Below are 18,658 nucleotides of genomic sequence, written 5' to 3'. Positions count from 1 at the left end.
TAGATCAATAAGAGAAAGGAGAAGTAAAAGGGCAGATTAGATCTAAACACATTAGTAACTACATTTAATATAAGTAAACTAAAATGACCAATTAAAGGATAAAGTTTGTCAGGCAGGATTTAAAAAAAATTACAACATGTTGCTTACAAAACACTCATCTGAAGTACAAAGAGGCCGGGTATGGTGGCTTACGCCTGTAATCCCAGCACTTTGGGAGGCAGAGGTGGGTGGATCACCTGAGGTCAGGAGTTCAAGACCAGCCTGACTAACATGGTGAAACCCCATCTTTCTAAAAATATAAAAATTAGCTGGGCATGGTGTAGGTCACCTGTAATTCCAGCTACTCAGGAGGCTGAGGCAGGAGAATCACTTGAACCCAGGAGGTGGAGGTTGCAGTGAGCCAAGACCACGCCATTGCACTCCAGCCTGGGCAACAAGAGTGAAACTCTGTCCAAATAAAATAAAATAATAAAATAAAATAAAGTGCAAAGATATAGAAACGAATGGAAAAAGAAAGCTGTAGTAGTTATATTAATATCAGGAAAATTAGATTTTCATGATATTATATATCATATAGGCGAAAGTAAGCTGCAGTAGTTATATTAATATCAGGAAAATTAGATTTTTATTATATTATATATCATATAGGTGAAAGTATTATTACAGATGAAGAGAGATAATTCATAATGACAAAAATGTGCAGTATGCTGGGAAGATTTTGTACTTCTAAGATTGTATGTCTTTAATAACAGAGGTGAAAATACACAGAGCAAAATTTAACAGAACTACAAAATAAAACTTTTTCAAAGTATCTGTGGTGAAGGAACATTTAAAATTTTCTAATCTGCTGCAGATTAATACTCCTATACAATTACATTAAAAATTGACTAATAGAGAAAATGAAAAACACACACAAAAAATACAGATTCGCTAATCATAATGCATAGCTGTCACAGCAATGTCAAATTGCTAATAAAGTTTCAAATGGTTGTTTCAATTTACAGTGTGTTCCAAGTACACACTAACTTATGTGCTCTTGGACAGGTGACAGTTTGGAGACTACCACTGGCCAGCAGAACACATTTTGACTAGCACTCAAACAGAAAAAGCCACAGTTGCAGTAAGAGACTTTCCACATTTCTTATAGAAGAAGCACATAATTAATAAGTTTAATCCAATTGACATGTGTGAATGTTGCACCCAAGATATGTGTCATGTGTACTAAAAAGAGTATCTAGGCCGGGCGCGGTGGCTGACACCTGTAATCCCAGCACTTTGGGAGGCGGAGGCGGGCGGATCACAAGGTCAGAAAATAGAGACCATCCTGGCTAACACGATGAAACCTCTTCTCTACTAAAAATACAAAAATAAAATTAGCCAGGCTTGGTGGTGGGCACCTGTAGTCCCAGCTACTCAGGAGGCTGAGGCAGGAGAATGGCGTGAACCCAGGAGGCAAAGCTTGCAGTGAGTCGAGATCGCACCACTGCACTCCAGCCTGGGTGACAGGGTGAGACTCTGTCTCAAAAAAAAAAAAAAAAGGGTATCTATCTGCCAATTCCATCTTGTAGCATATAGACAATTTCTGTTTATCTGTCATGTGTACTTTTCACATGACACATAAACAAAAATTGTCTATATGGTATAAGATGGAAATCATACCAAATATGTTCTCTGGAGTGGAAGTAGGCTAGAAATCAATTTTTGTTTCAAAAAAAGATTAGCTGGAAATCCTGTCTGTATTTGGACATTTAAAACTACACATTAAATAATCTACGGGTTAAAGAAGAAATCACAATGGAAAAGTCATGCATACCAAAACTTCTAACATCCAGCTTAAGCCATGCTTAGAGACCAATACATATCCTTAAGTGCACATATTAAAAAAGAAAATGAGTTGGACATCAGTACTCTCAGCATTCATCTCAAGAAATTGGTGAAGCACAGTCAATGAAACCCAAAGAAAGTATAAGAAAAGACATGTTAAAGAGCAGGGCCAAAAGAGGTTAAATATAAAATAAAAATTATAAGAAATCACAATAGTACTTAAAGAAAATATGACATTTTTTAAATAGTAGGGGTGCAAATAGCCCTTCTAAATATGGCATCAAAGACAGAAACTATGAAGGGAAAAAGATAATGCAATTAGACTATTTACTTTAAAAAAAATTCTATGTCGAAATCACTACAGACAATACTAAAAGACAAATGACCACACAGGCAAAATATTTGCAAATTATATGACAAGAAGTCTGTATCATTTCTATGCAAAGAGCATATGCAAAATCAATACATAAAAGGAAAACATTGCAATAGAAAAAAATAGCCATAAGACATGTACTGGCACTTGCAAAAACAAGATACATAAATGGTTCATAAACATATTAAAATACCTAATCTTACTAATAATCCAATAAATAGAGTAATGTCTAATCTCACTGACAACAAAGAGTTTTCAAATACGAGCTTTTATTTTCACCCATGATTATACTTACAATAAAACCAAAAGCAGCTAGGCATGGTGGCTCACACTTGTAACCCCTGGACTTTGGGAAGCTGAGGCAGGTGGATTGCTTGAGCTCAGGATTTCAAGACCAGTCTGGGCAATGTAGTGAGACCCCATCTCTAAAAAAAAATTAAAAATTAGCCAGACAGGGTGGCGCATGCCTGTAGTCCCAGCTACTCAGGAGGTTGAGGCGGGAGGATAGCCTGAGCCTGGGAAGCTGAGATTGCAGTGAGCTGAGATAACATCACTGCACTCCAGCCTGGGCAACAAAGTGAGACCTTGTCTCAAAGCAACAACAACAACAACAAACCCCAAAAGCAATAATAATAATAATAATCATTGGTGAATGATGAGTGTGCAGGAGTTATGTGTGAGGTATAGAAAAGAGGCTATTTTTCCAGAGAGAAATTTAACAATATGTATCAAAAGACTTAAATGGAAACCGCTCAACTCAGGAAATTCATTTCTTAGAATTTGGCCTTGGGAAATAATCATGGATATATGCAAAGATGTTTTTACAAGTATGTTTATTATCACATTGTATATAATAGCAAAAAAACAGTGCACTATATAAATATCCAAAATTAGAGAAGGTTAATAAACATTTGGTACCACACTAAACAGAGTAGAGGAACACAATTTATCCATTAAAAATGATAACATGAGAGAATATTCAGCAAAATGAAAAGTGATGCATGAAATATTGGTAAGCGAATAGAGTAGATTGTGAAATATTGTAATCTCACTTTTGTTGTATATAGTTAGGATAGGCAGCAATTTTTAAAAATTGTTTTTCGAGGTCATTTTAATTTTGTTCACTTTTACTTCTCCGTATTTTATAAAACATTTAAAGCAAACACGTGTTGCTTAGAAAGAGGAAGAAAGAAACAAAGAAAAGAGAGAAAGAAAGAAGGAAGAAAGAAAGAAAGAAAAAAGAAAGAAAGAAAGAAGGAGAGAAAGAAAGAGAAAGAAAAAAAGAAAAGAAAAGAAAAGAAAGAAAGAAAGGAATAGAGGCAGGCTTTCACTATGTTGCCCAGGCTGATCTCAAAAACTCCTGAGCTCAAGTGATCCACCCACCTCGGCCTCCCAAAGTGCTGAGATTACAGGTGTGAGCCACCCTGCTGCCCAACATACGTTACTTTTCGTAGGAAAAACGGTCCTTAAAAAAAACTTCTGGTTTTGAAATTTTATCTTTGCTTTCAAATTTCAAATGAAATGCAGAGGAAGCACATGTACAATTCATTACTTACTGACTTGGCCCTTGTTCTGCAGAGTTCACTTGGTCATATAGTAAACTTGTTTTCACACTAATATTTGACATAGAAATTGAAAGAAAACACTGAACTTGTTTTTACCACATTTGGAGCAGCAGCTTTTTTATTCTAATTTTTTTTTAGCTTATCAAGATAAGTGGTTTCCTATAGGATACTGAACATCATTTCCAAGGCACGAAATTTCTCATAAAGGTAATCTATTCACTCATGCAATAAATATTTATTAGGCATATTTCTGTGTTCGGCCCTGTGCCAAAGACTGAGAATACAGTGATGGACTAGACCAGCCACCACTGCCCTTGTGGGGCTCAAGGTCCAGGGTCTCTCCTATCAGATGTGTCACACTTGACGATCCATCACTCAGGCCACAGTGTGGGCAATTTTCAAATGGAGACCACTCCGCCCAAATTCCTGAGCCCTTCAGCACACACTGAGTGCACCAGGAGCAAATGTATTAGCAGGAGTGTGCAAGCAGTCCTTCAGAAATGAGGAAGTCACTCTCTTCCTGAAAAGTAAAATATCAGCTTTTCTCAACTATTTCTGGAACTAAATTTTAAAAATTTGAGTCTTGAAACAGCTAAGAAAAGTAAATAAATGAAGCTGGCAACAATCTCTCACCCTCAAGGATGTGAGGAAAGCGTGTATTTACGAAAGGGAACCAGAAGGACTGTGCTCACTGGCTGATAGACAACGCAAATAAGAATTCATTTCCCAACAATGACTCAGCAGAATCACAGATATAATGCAGGCCCAGGATTGAACTAGGAGAGTGATACACAGGTCATAACACAGCATGAAAGTAATGAATATTTGTACACCCAGTTTTCTCTCAATTTGCTTCCTGCTCAGAAAGCTCAAACGCGAATCTGTCCAAAGCCAGATGTTGTGGTAACCCCAAGTTCAGGTGAAGCTGGATCAGCAGGTCTTGGTGAAATTGCATAGACATGCAGCAGCTCAGGCTGTCAGAGATGTGGAGATGGTCTGCCAGGCCTGGGAGTAAGAGGTTTGGTCCAGATGAGATGGGGATTGCTTTGTTTATCTATTGCTGTGTTTAAAAAACAAACAAACAAACAAATTTAAAAAATCCACAAAACTTAGTGGCTTAAAACAAATACAGACATACAGACTTCTTAATTTTTCAGGAGTGAGGGCTGAACTGGCTCCACTGGGCAGCCTTCCTGCTTCACGTGCTGCAGTACGCATGCAGTCACATGGCTGCCTTCATCTGGGAGCTTGACTCTGGCTGACAGTCCAAGGTGGCATCTCATGCTTCAGCATCTCTCTCCATGCAGCCTATCTATACTCAAGAAACCTCCTGAGCGATATTACATTATGGCAGATGACTTCATGCATAGGCACCAGTGGGGTCCCTGCTTGCATCCTATTTGATAATGTTTCTTTGGCCAAAGCAAGTCACATCACCCATTCCAGAGTCAATGCAGGAGGTGCTACTCAGGTTGTGACTCTTTTGGGCCGTGGTTTATTGGGGTCCTCAATCTAACAGTCTACCACAGGGACCAAGACCAGGAAACAGGGGTGGGTTGAGGATGTGAAAGGGGGATGTAGTGCAGAGATATGGGGGGGTGGAGGCCACAATACGAATGTGGCCACCACCCAAGACAATAGCATAATTGGAGTTAGGAATGGGGACACAGAGATCGAGGTGAAGAGATAAACAGAGAGACTGCGGCTGGTCAAACAATCTACAGCACGGGCAGAAGAGAAGAGTAAAACCCAAGAAACCAGGTAGGAGGTGGCAAGGCAGAAAACTAAGCAAGGATGGGGGAAAAATGCTGACTTCTTGTAAAGAGAAACATTGGGAAGAAAACACAAATCCCTGGTGCCATTTTTGTTTTTTAAATGAGGGAGCTTAGATTTTCCAATGAGCCCCTACGATATACTCTTTCTAGTTTAGGAGAGATGATGGCTTTGGGTGGTCAGGGGCTCCCTGGAGCCCTCCCTGGGCCCTGCTGCTCCTCGTTCCCATCTTTCCTGGTTCTCCAGCCCCTCCCTTCTCTGTCCCAAACATTGGCTCAGGTGTTCCAACTTTGAAGATATGATTTTAATGTGGTTTTATATATGTTTTAAATGTTTGTAAAAAGTGGAATATCAGTAATTTAACCAGTAGACTTACATCATAAGAGGGGAGGAGTCTCACTGTGGTTTACAAACTCTTATGTGATTCTCTGACCTCATCTTCCGCCCCCCCCACCCCCACCCTCCCCCCGCAGTCTCTGTAGCTGCACTGGCCAATTGTTCTACAAAGGGGCCTTTTACCTGCCATATAGCCCCTGTCTGGGAATCTCTCCCCCCACATACATACGCGGCTCCCCATTTTTTTCATATCTTTGCTAATGTGTAATCTCACTGATTATTTCCCTAGCCATTTTCCTGACATTATTTAACATTGCAACCTACCCTTTCTCCACACATTACTATTCTTTTTCTGTGCTATGTTTTTCTAGAGAGCCCTCACACCATGTAACAATACATATATTTATTTGTTTGTTGTTGTTGTTGTTTGATTTATTTTGCATCTTTCCACAATCCCAGATGATTCCAACATGCAGTGAAGTTCACAAGGAGCAGGTTTAGGGCACAGGGTTCAGTTACTCAGAACTCTATTCTAGTTCTGCCTTGCAGCTGAGAGGACCCATGATCTTGGGTGTTCCTTAACTTCTGAAGACTTCATCTGTAAAATGCAAGTCATGGAAGTGCTTCTTATCTGCTAGGTTCCTGTGAAGATTACATGAGACTTGTAAGCATGGAGCTCAAGCTCATGGCACCCAGCACGTGGTAAGTGCTGAGTGACCAAAAGGTTTTTGTGGGAGGGGATTTGGGTCTCCCATTCTGTGATAGTTGTGTCGACCCTTCTTGAGAACAGCATGTGGGGTTAAGCACTCCTGGCTGCAGTGACTGTCTTCTTTTCTGTCAGCAGAGATTGTTAGGGTTGCCTAGCAAAGCACCTGCTTGTCCTTTTAGAGACGAGTCTCCTGGTGTCAGTAAATTCCTAATTGTTCATTAGATCACATCGATTTCTTAGAGCAAAGTAAAGAACATTGAAATAGTAGTTGCCAACGGTTTCTGGCTAGGTAACAGCGACAGGAGAAAATGGATGCTATGAATTTCCTTTTGATACACATTAATTATATTTGAGTTTCTCATTTGAAAATCACTTGAAAGAAGTATGTCAAAGCTTTTCTGGCTGGGTGCGGTGGCTCATGCCTGTAATCCCAGCACTTTGGGAGGCTGAGGCAGGTGGATCACCTGAGGTCAGGAGTTCGAGACCAGCCTGGCCAACATGGAAAAACTCCATCTCTAAATATACAAAAAAATTAGCCAGGCATGGTGGCAGGCACCTGTAATTTCAGCTACTCAGGAGGCTGAGGTGGGAGAATCACTTGAACCTAGGAGGCAGAGGTTGCACTGAGCTGAGATTGTGCCACTGTACTCCAGCCTGGACAACAGAGACTCTGTCTCAAAAAAAAAAAAAAAAAAAAAAGCTTTTATTTTTTAAACTTTCTTTCTAACAGAGAGAGCATCGCAGCAAATCACTCAAGACTGCGGCATTAGGCACCTCACTTCCTAAGGACCTTCAGGTTTGTCCAAGGAGCATTTCTAGGATCTCAAGATGGTGCCAGCTATTTTGTTTATTTCAGAACCTCTTCTTAGGGAGCCTTATATTAAAGCGAATTCTCAGTAGAAACAATTTTTCTCCAGCTTATCCTTCCTGGAAAGATCTGATAGGAGTAAAAGATAAAGTATTTTTTGAAACGGTTTATTCATTACTCATTTAAAACAAGAAAGTATTTACGGAGCTCTGCTGACATGGAGGAGCCCAGGCTGGCCTTCATGGAGTTTACATTCTATCAGAGTGACCTATCAGATTTGCATGCAGTGAAGTGCAGTAAAGTTTGCTAAGTGCTACTATAACGGTATAAACAAAGCAGTCAGAAACAGTGATTACTTGCAGCTGGATATGGAGGAGGCATTCTCAACAGCTTTACAGAAGAGAGATTTTACCAGACCCAGAAGAGAGAGAGGATCATTCAAGTGACAGGATCAGCAAAGGCAGAGCCACAGGGCTAGGACAACAGGCTGCCCATTTGAAGGAGATGAGAACAGCAGCCTGGTGTGGCTCTCCCAGGGCCACAAGAGGAGTCACCAGAGATGGTGCTAGAGAGGCTGATGAGGACAGGTTTGAAGAGCTGGAAGAGTCTACTTAGAAATTTGAAATTCATTCTCCAGGCAATCGGGAGCCACTGAAACATTTTGAGCAAAACCAGGTCATGACTAGATCTGTGATTAAGGAAGATCATTCTGAGACAGGTCCCCAGTCCTTGACCAGGCAGCACACTTGACAATGTGGTTAGACATTTTAGGGGTGATGTTGGTGAATTTCCAGGACAGGCTTTGTGGGAATCTGTAAAAAAATAATAATAAAAAATAAAATAAAATAAAAAACACTTGAGGCAGGAAATATGGCTGCCTGCTTTGCTCTGACCTCAGCCTTTGCTCATTTATCTGCTGGGATTTGATCAGACACATTCTAGCCCCTTTTTTTGCTCTGCCACCACCAAGGGTAGTGGTCCTGGCCCCAGGCACTCAGCTCCCCTTCTCCATGAGCTCCCTGCTCTAGATACTGAGGCTCAAGACAGCAAGTCAAGTCATTTATGTTGAGTGAATGTCATGCATGAGGAATCGTGTTGTGGATGCTGTGATGCTCCACCCAGATGCCCATCCACGACTGAAGGACTCACCCCCCTCGCTGCTGAGGGTGCTGCCAGCCCACTACTCTCAGCTGTCAGTCTAACTTCACAAGCAGACAGTTCAGGAGAGTCATCCCATCTTCAGAATTCTAAGTCAGGTCAAATGAGACTTTGAGATTCTACTGCAGCGCGACTTCTTCCTCTGCCCAATCCTGCTTCCTCCCCTTCTCTTCCACAGGCACTGGCCCCAAAAATATTCCTTATAAACCTCCTACATGTGAACCTTCAGCCCACGGTGTGCTTCCTAGGAACCCCCCGAAACAGAAAGAACCAGAATCAAGGGTAAGAAGACAGTGTGAGTCCATCACATGATGACTGTGTTGTCTGGGATGAACCTCAGTGCTTCCCTCGAGGGCTGGGGCCAGGACTCAATGAGGCTTTCAATGATTTTTGATTCAGATAATGGATGGAACTTTCTCTGTAAATGTTTTAAAAGCCCATGCAATTGTCAGTTATCATTATTTATAGTTGGAAAGGAGAACAAAGATAACATCAATGGAAAACTGAAAGATGAGACTGGATTCAAAGTTGGAGACCCTGGTGCAGAGAGGGAAGGGGAGAGCATGTCACAATTGCTCAGAGGGGACATAATGAAGATGAGAAGGAGACTAATACTCAGAAATGGGCCATCAAGAGTGTGCGAGGCTTCAGAAATATCAAGTGGGTTAAGCAATGATGGAAAGTGTTAGATTTAAGAGCAATGCTCACACTCAGTTTTCTAGGAATGTTTGATTGGTCATCAGTAGTCTAGTTGGGGAAGCATGGAACAGGAACGTATCTGTCTCCTTTTCCACTATGGACCCTGTGCCTAAGAAGCTGCTGGTACCCAGGGAGCACCTAGCAACTATTTATTATTGTCGAATAATTCTTAGGTGTTTGAAAGCAACGTGTATACTTTATTGTCACTAATGAAGACAATTATTGAAGTAGTATGTTGGAAAATTTGTCTGCTACTGACCTCTGCCACACACCTGTGAACACACTCATCTACCTACCCATGCTCTATCCAGCCTGGTTGCTGACTACAAACAGAATTACTTCCCTAGCATCTTGGAAGTTGTTTTTCCTATACACACAACCTAGAAGGAAATCTCTAAGCCTATCCCTATACTTTTTTTATTTGTTTTGTTTTGTTTTGTTTTAGTAGAGACGGGGTTTCACCATGCTGGCTAGGCTGGTCTCGAACTCCTGACCTCGTGATTTGCTCGCCTCAGCCTCCCAAAGTGTTGGGATTACAGGTGTGAGCCACCACGCCTGGCCCTCCCATACTTCTTTAAGGCCCGTATACCTCTTTGAACACTGATTATTCCTGAAAGAGTATGCAAATGAACCACTAATAAGATGGCATGCTTCTGAATTTAATCAGGAAAGGGTAAACACATGTTATAGAATTAGATTAAAGATCTAAACACACATTTTGAGGGATACACTCATAGGATATTGAAGGCAGAGGAATGGTTTCCAAATAAAACAGCCTCCTTTGAAGTGAGAGTACATCAAAGCAAGTTCTTCTTACCTTTAGGAATGTAGGCTTCTTATAAATTTACATGGCCACTTGGATGGGTGATCAGGGCATAATTTCCCCTTCCCATTTTGACCTATTTGGGTTGACATTTAGTGCATCACCACACAATGATTTATCTATCTCCCCACTAGACTATGAATTTTTTTAGGGTAGGGACTTTTTCTTTAATCTCTGGTTCCCTACCACATTGCAAATGACCTGTTGCTTGGGAGACACTAAAAGGATATTGAAGGAAAGGAGAAGAGCAAAGAAAGGGAGGGGAGGAGAATGGAATGGAGTCCAGTTAGACTCATGGTGCTCATTCAGAGTTGTCAAAACACTCAATTCCTGTTGGCCTTGAGGGAGCTTCCTGACTCCCAGAGCACTGCGGGATAGTGAGAAATAGGTAAAATTTGGAATCAGGAGACTTGGGTTTGTGTCCTAGTTATGCCATTTCATGTATGTGTGTCCTTAGATGAGGCATTTAACCCCCAACCCTCAATATCGTCTTCTGTAGACTGAGGATTATTATGTCTACCTTAAAGAGATCTTGAGTAATTAAATGAAATAAAATATGTGAAAGCATTCAGCATTTTTTTTTTTTTTTTTTGAGACAGAGTCTCACTCTGTCACCCAGGCTGGAGTGCAGTGGTGCAATCTCAGCTCACTGCAACCTCCGCCTTCTGGACTCAAGTGATTCTCCTGCCTCAGCCTCCTGAGTAACTGGGATTACAGGTGTGCACCACCACGCCCAGCTAATTTTTGTATTTTTAGTAGAGACAGGGTTTCACCATGTTGGCCAGGCTGGTCTCGAACTCATGACCTCAGGTGATCTGCCTGCCTTGGCCTCCCAAAGTGCTAAGATTCAGGCATGAGCCGCCGCACCCAGCAAGCATTCAGCAAATTTTTAAATGCCATTTAATTGTTACCTACCATTATTATTACCCTGAAATCAGAGCCATCTTCCACTGAACTCTCTTTTCTGTTTGACAAAATACTGTCTTTTTTTTTCATCCAACCAGAAGCCATAACTTTATTTATGATAGAAACAGTACAAATTTCAAACCAAGCTGCAGTTACTCCTCTGAGACACCAAAAAAAAGTTGCTTTCAGATGGTTATACTGTTAATTCCATAATAGCGTTTACAATATCATTACTGTTCTTCAGGGCTCAGACTGCCTTTGCTCCTCACACATTTGCTTGTGACATGACCAATTCTATGTCCTTAACTTCTACACCTGTTTCATCGATCTCTTCCTCCTCACTCTCCTCTTGTACAGTTGGAGTCTGTGTGTTTTCTTGAGTGTTTGAGACAGCTTCACCTTGAACTTTGAATTTCTCAGCAGCTGCTAGTTGTGCTTGCTAAGATAAATCTTCGATCTTGGCTTCCCCCAAAACTATGTAGGTATCCGAAGCAGGGCTCTTGTAGACATCTGGTTTTGTGATGACAAACAGGATATTCTTAGATTTCCGGATAGTGACTCTAGTAACTCCTGTTACCTGTTGAAGACCCAGTTTGAACATAGCCTTCCGTGCCTTCTTTTCACTCCCCCTCTGTTTTGCTTTACTGACTGGTTCTTCATCAATTTCAGCAGCTACGGCCAGCTGGACTTGTTGTATGGTTACCTGGGTGGAATCCTGTTCTTCAGGCTCTGGTACTGACTCATCACTGTCAGATTCTGTTCCAGACCCTGTCTCAGCCTGGGGCTGCAGCAACTCCTGCTCTATAGCAGGGACGGTTTCTGTGGCTTCACCGGGCATTTTGTGGAGGGAATGTGGAATCAAGATGGCGGCAGAAAGAGAGCGAGCGAGAGCGTGACCCACGTCTGTTGCAGAAGGAAGCCTGGCGCCCAAAACACTGTCTTTTGTTAGAATACTTTAAAGAAGGGGGGAAAGTCTGATTTTAAATTCATTTTCTCTTCTTGTTCTCAGGATTTCGGTAAAGTGTATTGGATGGTTATCATTTTTAAAAAACTGAGAGCAACAGTGATTCCAATCAAAGGTTTGCTATTGGCCTCCAGTTAAATCAGAACCACTTGAGAACTTTATAAAATACAGATTCCCAAGTCCCAATTCCGAGGACCTCAATTCAGTTGTCCTTGAGTGGGGATGGGGAAGCCTGTAGCTTAAAAAGCCGCCCAGCTGAGTCTGATGAGAAATCAGGCTAGGAAACCTGGACAGGCTCCTTTTTCCTTTTAAAACTGTCAGCACCTGTAATCGGAGCACCTTGGGAGGCCGAGGTGGGCAGATCACTTGAGGTCAGGAGTTCGAGACCAGCCTGGCCAACATGGTGAAACTTCGTCTCTACTTAAAAATACAAAAAAATTAGCCAGGCATGGTGGCACATGCCTGTAATCCCAGCTACTCGGGAGGCTGAGGCAGGAGAATCACTTGAACCTGTAAGGCAGAGGTTGCAGTGAGCTGAGATCCAGCCTGGGCAACAGAGTGAGACTCTGTCTCAAAAACAAACAAACAAAAAACTGTCAGAAAAGCTCCAAGTTCAGGCAAGAGAGTTTATGAATATGCCCCTTCTACCTGGTTATCAGCTGAATAAACCCTCACATGCTATGAGGGTTCATGGCATTCAAACTTGTTGTTTGAAACTAGCAATGTTATAGAAATGCCAGCCTCAGCCTGAGCATGCCTTTTCTGTAACAAATTCACAGGTAGGCACATGCACCTAAAATCAAAGCTCTGGAGCTAGAGTGGGCAATACAGGATTAGTAGGGCTTTCCGAAAAAACATTTTGATCTCTTTTGTCTTATTTCCTCAGCTTCAGGAGAAAATGGCATAAGGCATACCTCTGTCTATTTTACAGGGATTTATTATGATTATCATTATTATTATTTATTTCACTATTGTTTTAGAGACAGGGTCTCACTTTGTCACCCAGGCTGGAGTCCAGTGGTATGATCATAGTTCACAGCAGCCTCAAACTCCTGGGCTCAAGCAATTCTTCTGCCTCAGCCTCCTGAGTAGCTGGGACTACAGGCATGCACCACCACACCTGACATACAGGGATGTTTTGACCTGAAAATGAATGTGAAAAAGTAATGGTGATTTGAACTTTTTGGAAAAACTCCTCTGCCTCATCATCTTTGGGCTCAGGGTATCTCCAGAGTTACCATTCAGCACAAATCTTATAAAAATTGAAATTCTACATTTCTATTCCAATTCCACTGGGCCTCATGCATGGCTGGTGGTAAATTGGTACAACCACTTCAGAAAACTGTTGAGTAGTATCTAGCAAAGCTAAACATTTGCATACCCTATTTTGCTCCTATGCACCCAACAGAAATGTTTACAATGTTTACCAAAAGTCATGTACTAGATGTGCATAGTACTAATTATAATAGCTCAAAACTGAAATTACCCAAATGACCATGTACAGTAGAATGGATAAATAAATTGTAATACATTTGCACAGAATACCATACAAAAAAGAAAATGCATTATCTATAATTACATGCAAAATTAGATGAATTTCACAAGCATGAGTTTGAATGAAAAGCTAGACAGGAAACAGTCAATACTGCACTTACATAAAGTACAAAACTGGCAAAACTAAGAAGTTGAGATTATGGGTCTCCCAGACAGTAGTTCAGCTTCCAGGACTCTCTTCCAGCATGACCAAAGACACCTCCTCACACAAGATGGTAGCAACAAACTATAGGTGCAGTCACACCAAACTCACAGATCTGTTGAAAATCCTCACCAATACCTTCGATCAAAAACCTTGCTCAGGTTATTCTACCAAACAAAAACTTGCTTTATAAATCAATACAGAAGAGTCAAAAATCCAAATTTGGTTTCAGAATTGAAGAGCTAGGCACAGATTCCAGAAAAGACCAGAACCAGAGACTTTAGAATCAAGCCAGAGCCATGGACAAGATCAACCTGGTGCAGAGTTTCAAAGCAGAGAAGCCAGACAGTGTTGTACCACCTACAGCACCTCTCAATTATGCACTCTCATCAAGGCATTTTTGAAAAACCCATACCTTAGGATTGATTCCAGGAAACAACTTGCTAAAGAAATTAGTGTTCCAGAGTCAAGAGTCCAAATTTGGTTCCAAAATCAAAGATCTGGATTTCATCTCCAGAGAAAAAGGGAACCTGTTATGTCCTTAGAACAAGAAGACCAGGGGCAAGATTTCTGAGAGACTTTCAAGGTACAGAAGATACACAGAATGGCACCGCCCTCACTAGCAACTCTCATTTCTCTAGAGCCAGAACACGGTGAACACAGTAAAGTTCAGTGTATTTCATATTATCAATTCGGGCCCCAATTGATAGTCTTCCTGGGAGACAGGAAATTCGGCCTTCTCATAGTCTTCCTGGGAGATAGGAAAGGACTTGGCCAGGTGTGGTGACTCACAGTTGCAATCCCAGCACTCTGGGAGGCTGAGGCAGGAAGATTGCTTGAGCCCAGGAGTTTGAAACCAGCCTGGGCAACATAGGAAGACCCTGTCTCTACTATCAAAAATGAAATAAATAAAAAGGACTATAGGAGGCAGAGATAGGTACAGGAGGCACCACACTACCCTACTGACACAGCCTGGATCCAGAGTTCAGCAGACCTGAGACAATGAAAATAAACTTAGTAATAATAATAATAATAAAAAGATTATGGTTATCCTTGGGGAGGAGGTAGGGGGTTAGTGATTGTAAGAAGATATGAGGGGCACTTCTGGGGCACTAATATATTGTATACTGATTTTTTTCCCCTTTTTTATTTTTTAAATGTTTGTAGATACACAGTAAGTGTATAAGATTCTGTTTCTTGATCTGAGTGACGGTTATACAAGAATGTTTAGTTTAAAAATTAATTGAGTTGTATATTTATGATTTCTGCACTTTCCATGCATATTACACTTCAATTAAAAGTTGAAATCTAAGCATGCTCCTCAAAAAAAGAGAAAAAAGTTGAAATCAACTCCAAGAATGCATATCCAAAGCGTAGCTGATGATGCTCAACAAGGGAAAACTGACATTTATTTATAGCAGGACTCACTTTCTTTTAAATTATTTTATTATTTATTATTTTTTAAAGATGTGCTCTTGCTCTGTCACCTGGGCTGGAGTGCAGTGTAGTGATCATACCTCACTGCAGCCTTGAACTGGTCCTCCTGCCTCAGCGTCCCGAGTAGCTGAGAATACAGGCATGCACCACCACACCTGGCTAGTCTCTTTCTTTTTAAAGATGCTGGGAAGAGCCCACATGCTGTAACCTCTGAACAGTTTTCCCAGCTGAATATTTTGGTTGTCTTTAAAGAAGTCTGATCAAAAAAAAAAAAAAAAAAGCCCGTTAGGTGTATTTTACAAAGGCTTCCTGAGCTGATAATGTAATTCAACTATGCCTTCTGAAATGAAGGAGAACATTTCCTCCATATCCATAGAAACTTCCTTTTCTCCTTAAAACATGCCTTGAACAGAGCTTGAGAAGAAATGTGTTAACCTGGCCTGTAAGGTTAACTGGTTTGCTGAGTGAGGTGTTCAGAAACTAACACACACAAAAAAATCATTTGAAAAAGTATGGCATTGTTGCTGTGTGTGTGCTTTTAAAAATTCCTTCTTAAAATGGCTTTCTTTTAAGCCAGGCATGGTCATGTGCACCTGTAGTCCCAGCTGCTCTGGAGGCTGAGCGGGGAGGATCATTTGAGCCCAGCTGTTCGAGTCCAGCCTGGGCAACATAAAGAGACTCCCATCTCTAAGACAAACCAAAAAAGAATGTTTTAAACGGCCTTATTTTTTAATGAAACTTTACATGTTCATTTTTAAGTCAATCAATACAGAAAACTAAAGAGCAGGAACCAGTATCTTAAATAAAAATCACCCTGGATGCCACCTCCCTAAGTAACTATTATTAGCATTCAGTGACTCTCATTCCAATAATTCTCTAGGCATAGATAGGAATTATTTTGTAAACATGGGGAAATTTTAAACAAAAAGCAAATCATAAAGGAAAATCACTTGCGTAATCTCCATTTATCTCTTAGAGGATGAAGGAGAGAGAACTTTTACTTCTACAGACTATAAAATAGCCTCTTTCTGGTCTCTCCTTTGATGAGATGAGTGCTCTGATAAGGAAATAGTTGAAATTCTAAGGCAAATAAATAGTGCCTTTCTGATCAGGCATTGGCCTAACTTGGGTGGGAGGTGGGTTGGAAAAGAGAGGAACCACGTGTAGTTGGTTTGATCATGGTGGGACTTTCTGAAAGGAGCCATTCACATGGAATCAAGACGTAGACCCACCACAGAGCAAAGGAGAGAGAAGGTGTGGCCCAGGGTTATTAACAAAGCAACCACTGCCAGGGTGCCTGAGCAGATGAACACACAGGAAAAGGAAGATGGGGAGGTGACTAAGATAGTGATTGGAAGATTTGAAAAATGATCCCAGACCTGATCAAAGGAAAAAAATTGAACAGAATAGTGTCATGGGTCTGACTACTTTTCATTAAAATAATTTCAGTTTCTTCTATAACTTTTAAGAGGAGAGCTTTTTGTTTGTTTGTTTGTTTGTTTGTTTGTTTGTTTTTGAGATGCAGTCTTGCTCTGTCACCCAGGCTGGAGTGCAGTGGTGCAATCTCGGTTCACTGCAACCTCCACCTCCTAGGTCCAAGCGATTCTCCTGCCTCAGCCTCCCCAGTAGCTGGGATTACAGGCGTGCACCACCACACCCAGATAATTTTTGTATTTTTAGTAGAGATGGGGTTTCACAATGTTGGCCAGGCTGGCCTCAAACTCCTGACCTCATGATCCGCCTGCGTCAGCATCCCAAAGTGCTGGGATTACAGGCCTAAGCCACCGCACCCAGCCAAAGAGATCTGTTTGAATCACAGATTAAATGCATTGATTCAGAGATTCTACCTACTTACAAGTAAGCCGAGACCAAAAATAAGATTTTTATTTGTTGTATGGCTCCTTCTCCAATTGGGTTTTGCAAAATTCTCACAAGGTAAGGATTCCTTTAACTGAGGGTTTGGGAGATAGCAAAGTGCCAATCCTGATCTTTCCAGCAGTCTGTGATGCTCCCTATCTGACCCAGGTGGCAGATGGTGATTCACTGCCTAAGGGAGTCAAAAAGGCTCTGAGACTCAGAAGGAAAAATCCCCGTTCTGCCTTGAAAGTTTTTCAAATGAAAGTTTATATAGATTGAGCCACTAGGACAGAAAGCCCTCAGAGCTTGGTACATCTCTCCTTAGACCTCATTTCCATAATGAAGTCTCAAAATTAATGTGTGTCTTTAGTACCCATTGTTACTGGTTCATAATGGTGGGCCAACCCAAGCCATTAAAACCCCACTGATCGTGAACACGTTTGTTCACAATCAGTTTGTGCCTGCCTTGGTCCACCAGCTTGGCATATACTGGCTTGTTTAATACTCATAACTATAAGGCAAGCACTGTAATTATCCCTATTTTACAGATGAGGATATAGAGGCAAAGAGAAGGTAGGCTGCTTGCCCAGGGTCTCAGAGCTAATGCATGAGGCCTCAAAGGGTATGCTTCGAGCTAAGGGGCTGGTGCCAAAAATCTGATTCATGAAGGCTGGGGGCAATTAATGTTAGAATAGAGACCAATTTTCTTTACAACAATTCCTGGTCCTTGCTGTAAATTCTCAGATTATTTCAAGTGGCCTTGGAAAGTCACAAAATCTCACAGCACACCACCTGCCCCTCTGGAAGTTTATTATATTGGGTGCTGGCCTCCTGATCTTGCACCCCAGTGTGTACTCAGCTTCTATGCAGGAAAGCAAGAGATGTACACATGCATGAGTGTGTGTGTGAATGTGAGTGTGCATGTGTGTGAGTTTGTGAGTGAATAAATGTGTACGTATGTGTGAGTGAAAGTATGAGTGAGTTTATGGGCATGAATTTGTGCACATGGGGGGTTGTAACTGCATGAGTGCATTTGTGAGCATATGTGAGTTATGTATCATGCGTGCATGCATGACTGTATAAATGAAAGTGGGAAAGAGTGTGTGAGTGTACCGAGGGTGGACAGGTGTGTGGGTGTATGTGTGAGTGTATCGAGGGTGGAGAGGTGTGTGGGTCTATGCGTGAGGGTACTGAGGGTGGACAGGTGTGTGGGTGTATGCATGAGTGTACCGAGGTTGGACAGGTGTGTGGGTCTATGTGTGAGTGTACCGAGGGTGGATAGGTGTGTGGGTGTATGTGTGAGTGTATCAAGGATGGATAGGTGTGTGTGTGTGTGAGTGTATCGAGGGTGGACAGATGTGTGGGTTATGTGTGAGTGTATCGAGGGTGGACAGGTGTGTGGGTTATGTGTGAGTGTATCGAGGGTGGACAGGTGTGTGGGTGTATGTATGAGTGTATTGAGAGTGTATGTGTGTGTCCGAGTGAATGTGTGAGTGTGCATGTCTGTGTGCCTGATAGTGTGCATGTGTGTGGTTCTGCAAATGTGCATTGTGTGAATGGGCGTGTGGCTGTGTGTCTGAAAGAATGTGTGTGCATATATGCTGCCCACCTTCCTTACCGGCAACAAGATCAGGTGACACAAGAGCTCTGTCCTCTGATGAGAAAGCTTGAGGTAGTTGTCCAAGGACAGCTCTGTGCCACTGGGAGAAGTTGCCAAGTGGCCTCTGAGA

The 18,658-nt window shown here is 41.6% G+C and overlaps 1 protein-coding gene and 1 pseudogene across 1 annotated transcript; one reads left to right on the top strand and one right to left on the bottom strand.

Moving 5' to 3' along the window:
* Positions 1-11,052: 11,052 nt before the first annotated feature.
* On the bottom strand, positions 11,053-11,822 carry LOC129042605 (putative nascent polypeptide-associated complex subunit alpha-like protein). The gene has a single exon (XM_054498823.2). The coding sequence runs from the start codon at positions 11,810-11,812 to the stop codon at positions 11,414-11,416; it is 399 nt and encodes a 132-aa protein (XP_054354798.2). The 5' UTR covers positions 11,813-11,822; the 3' UTR covers positions 11,053-11,413.
* Positions 11,823-13,677: 1,855 nt separating this feature from the next.
* LOC129042115 (double homeobox protein A-like) lies at positions 13,678-14,291 on the top strand (annotated as a pseudogene).
* The last annotated feature ends 4,367 nt before the right edge of the window (positions 14,292-18,658 follow it).

This window comes from Pongo pygmaeus, chromosome 7, assembly GCF_028885625.2.
Source record: "Pongo pygmaeus isolate AG05252 chromosome 7, NHGRI_mPonPyg2-v2.0_pri, whole genome shotgun sequence".
NCBI classification, from domain to species: Eukaryota; Metazoa; Chordata; class Mammalia; order Primates; family Hominidae; genus Pongo; species Pongo pygmaeus.
This window is presented reverse-complemented; position numbering and strand designations above follow the sequence as displayed.

Coding starts and splice junctions, on each gene's coding strand:
- LOC129042605 (XM_054498823.2), bottom strand. CDS start 11,812: ATGCCCGGTGAAGCCACAGAAACCGTCCCTGCTATAGAGCAGGAGTTG.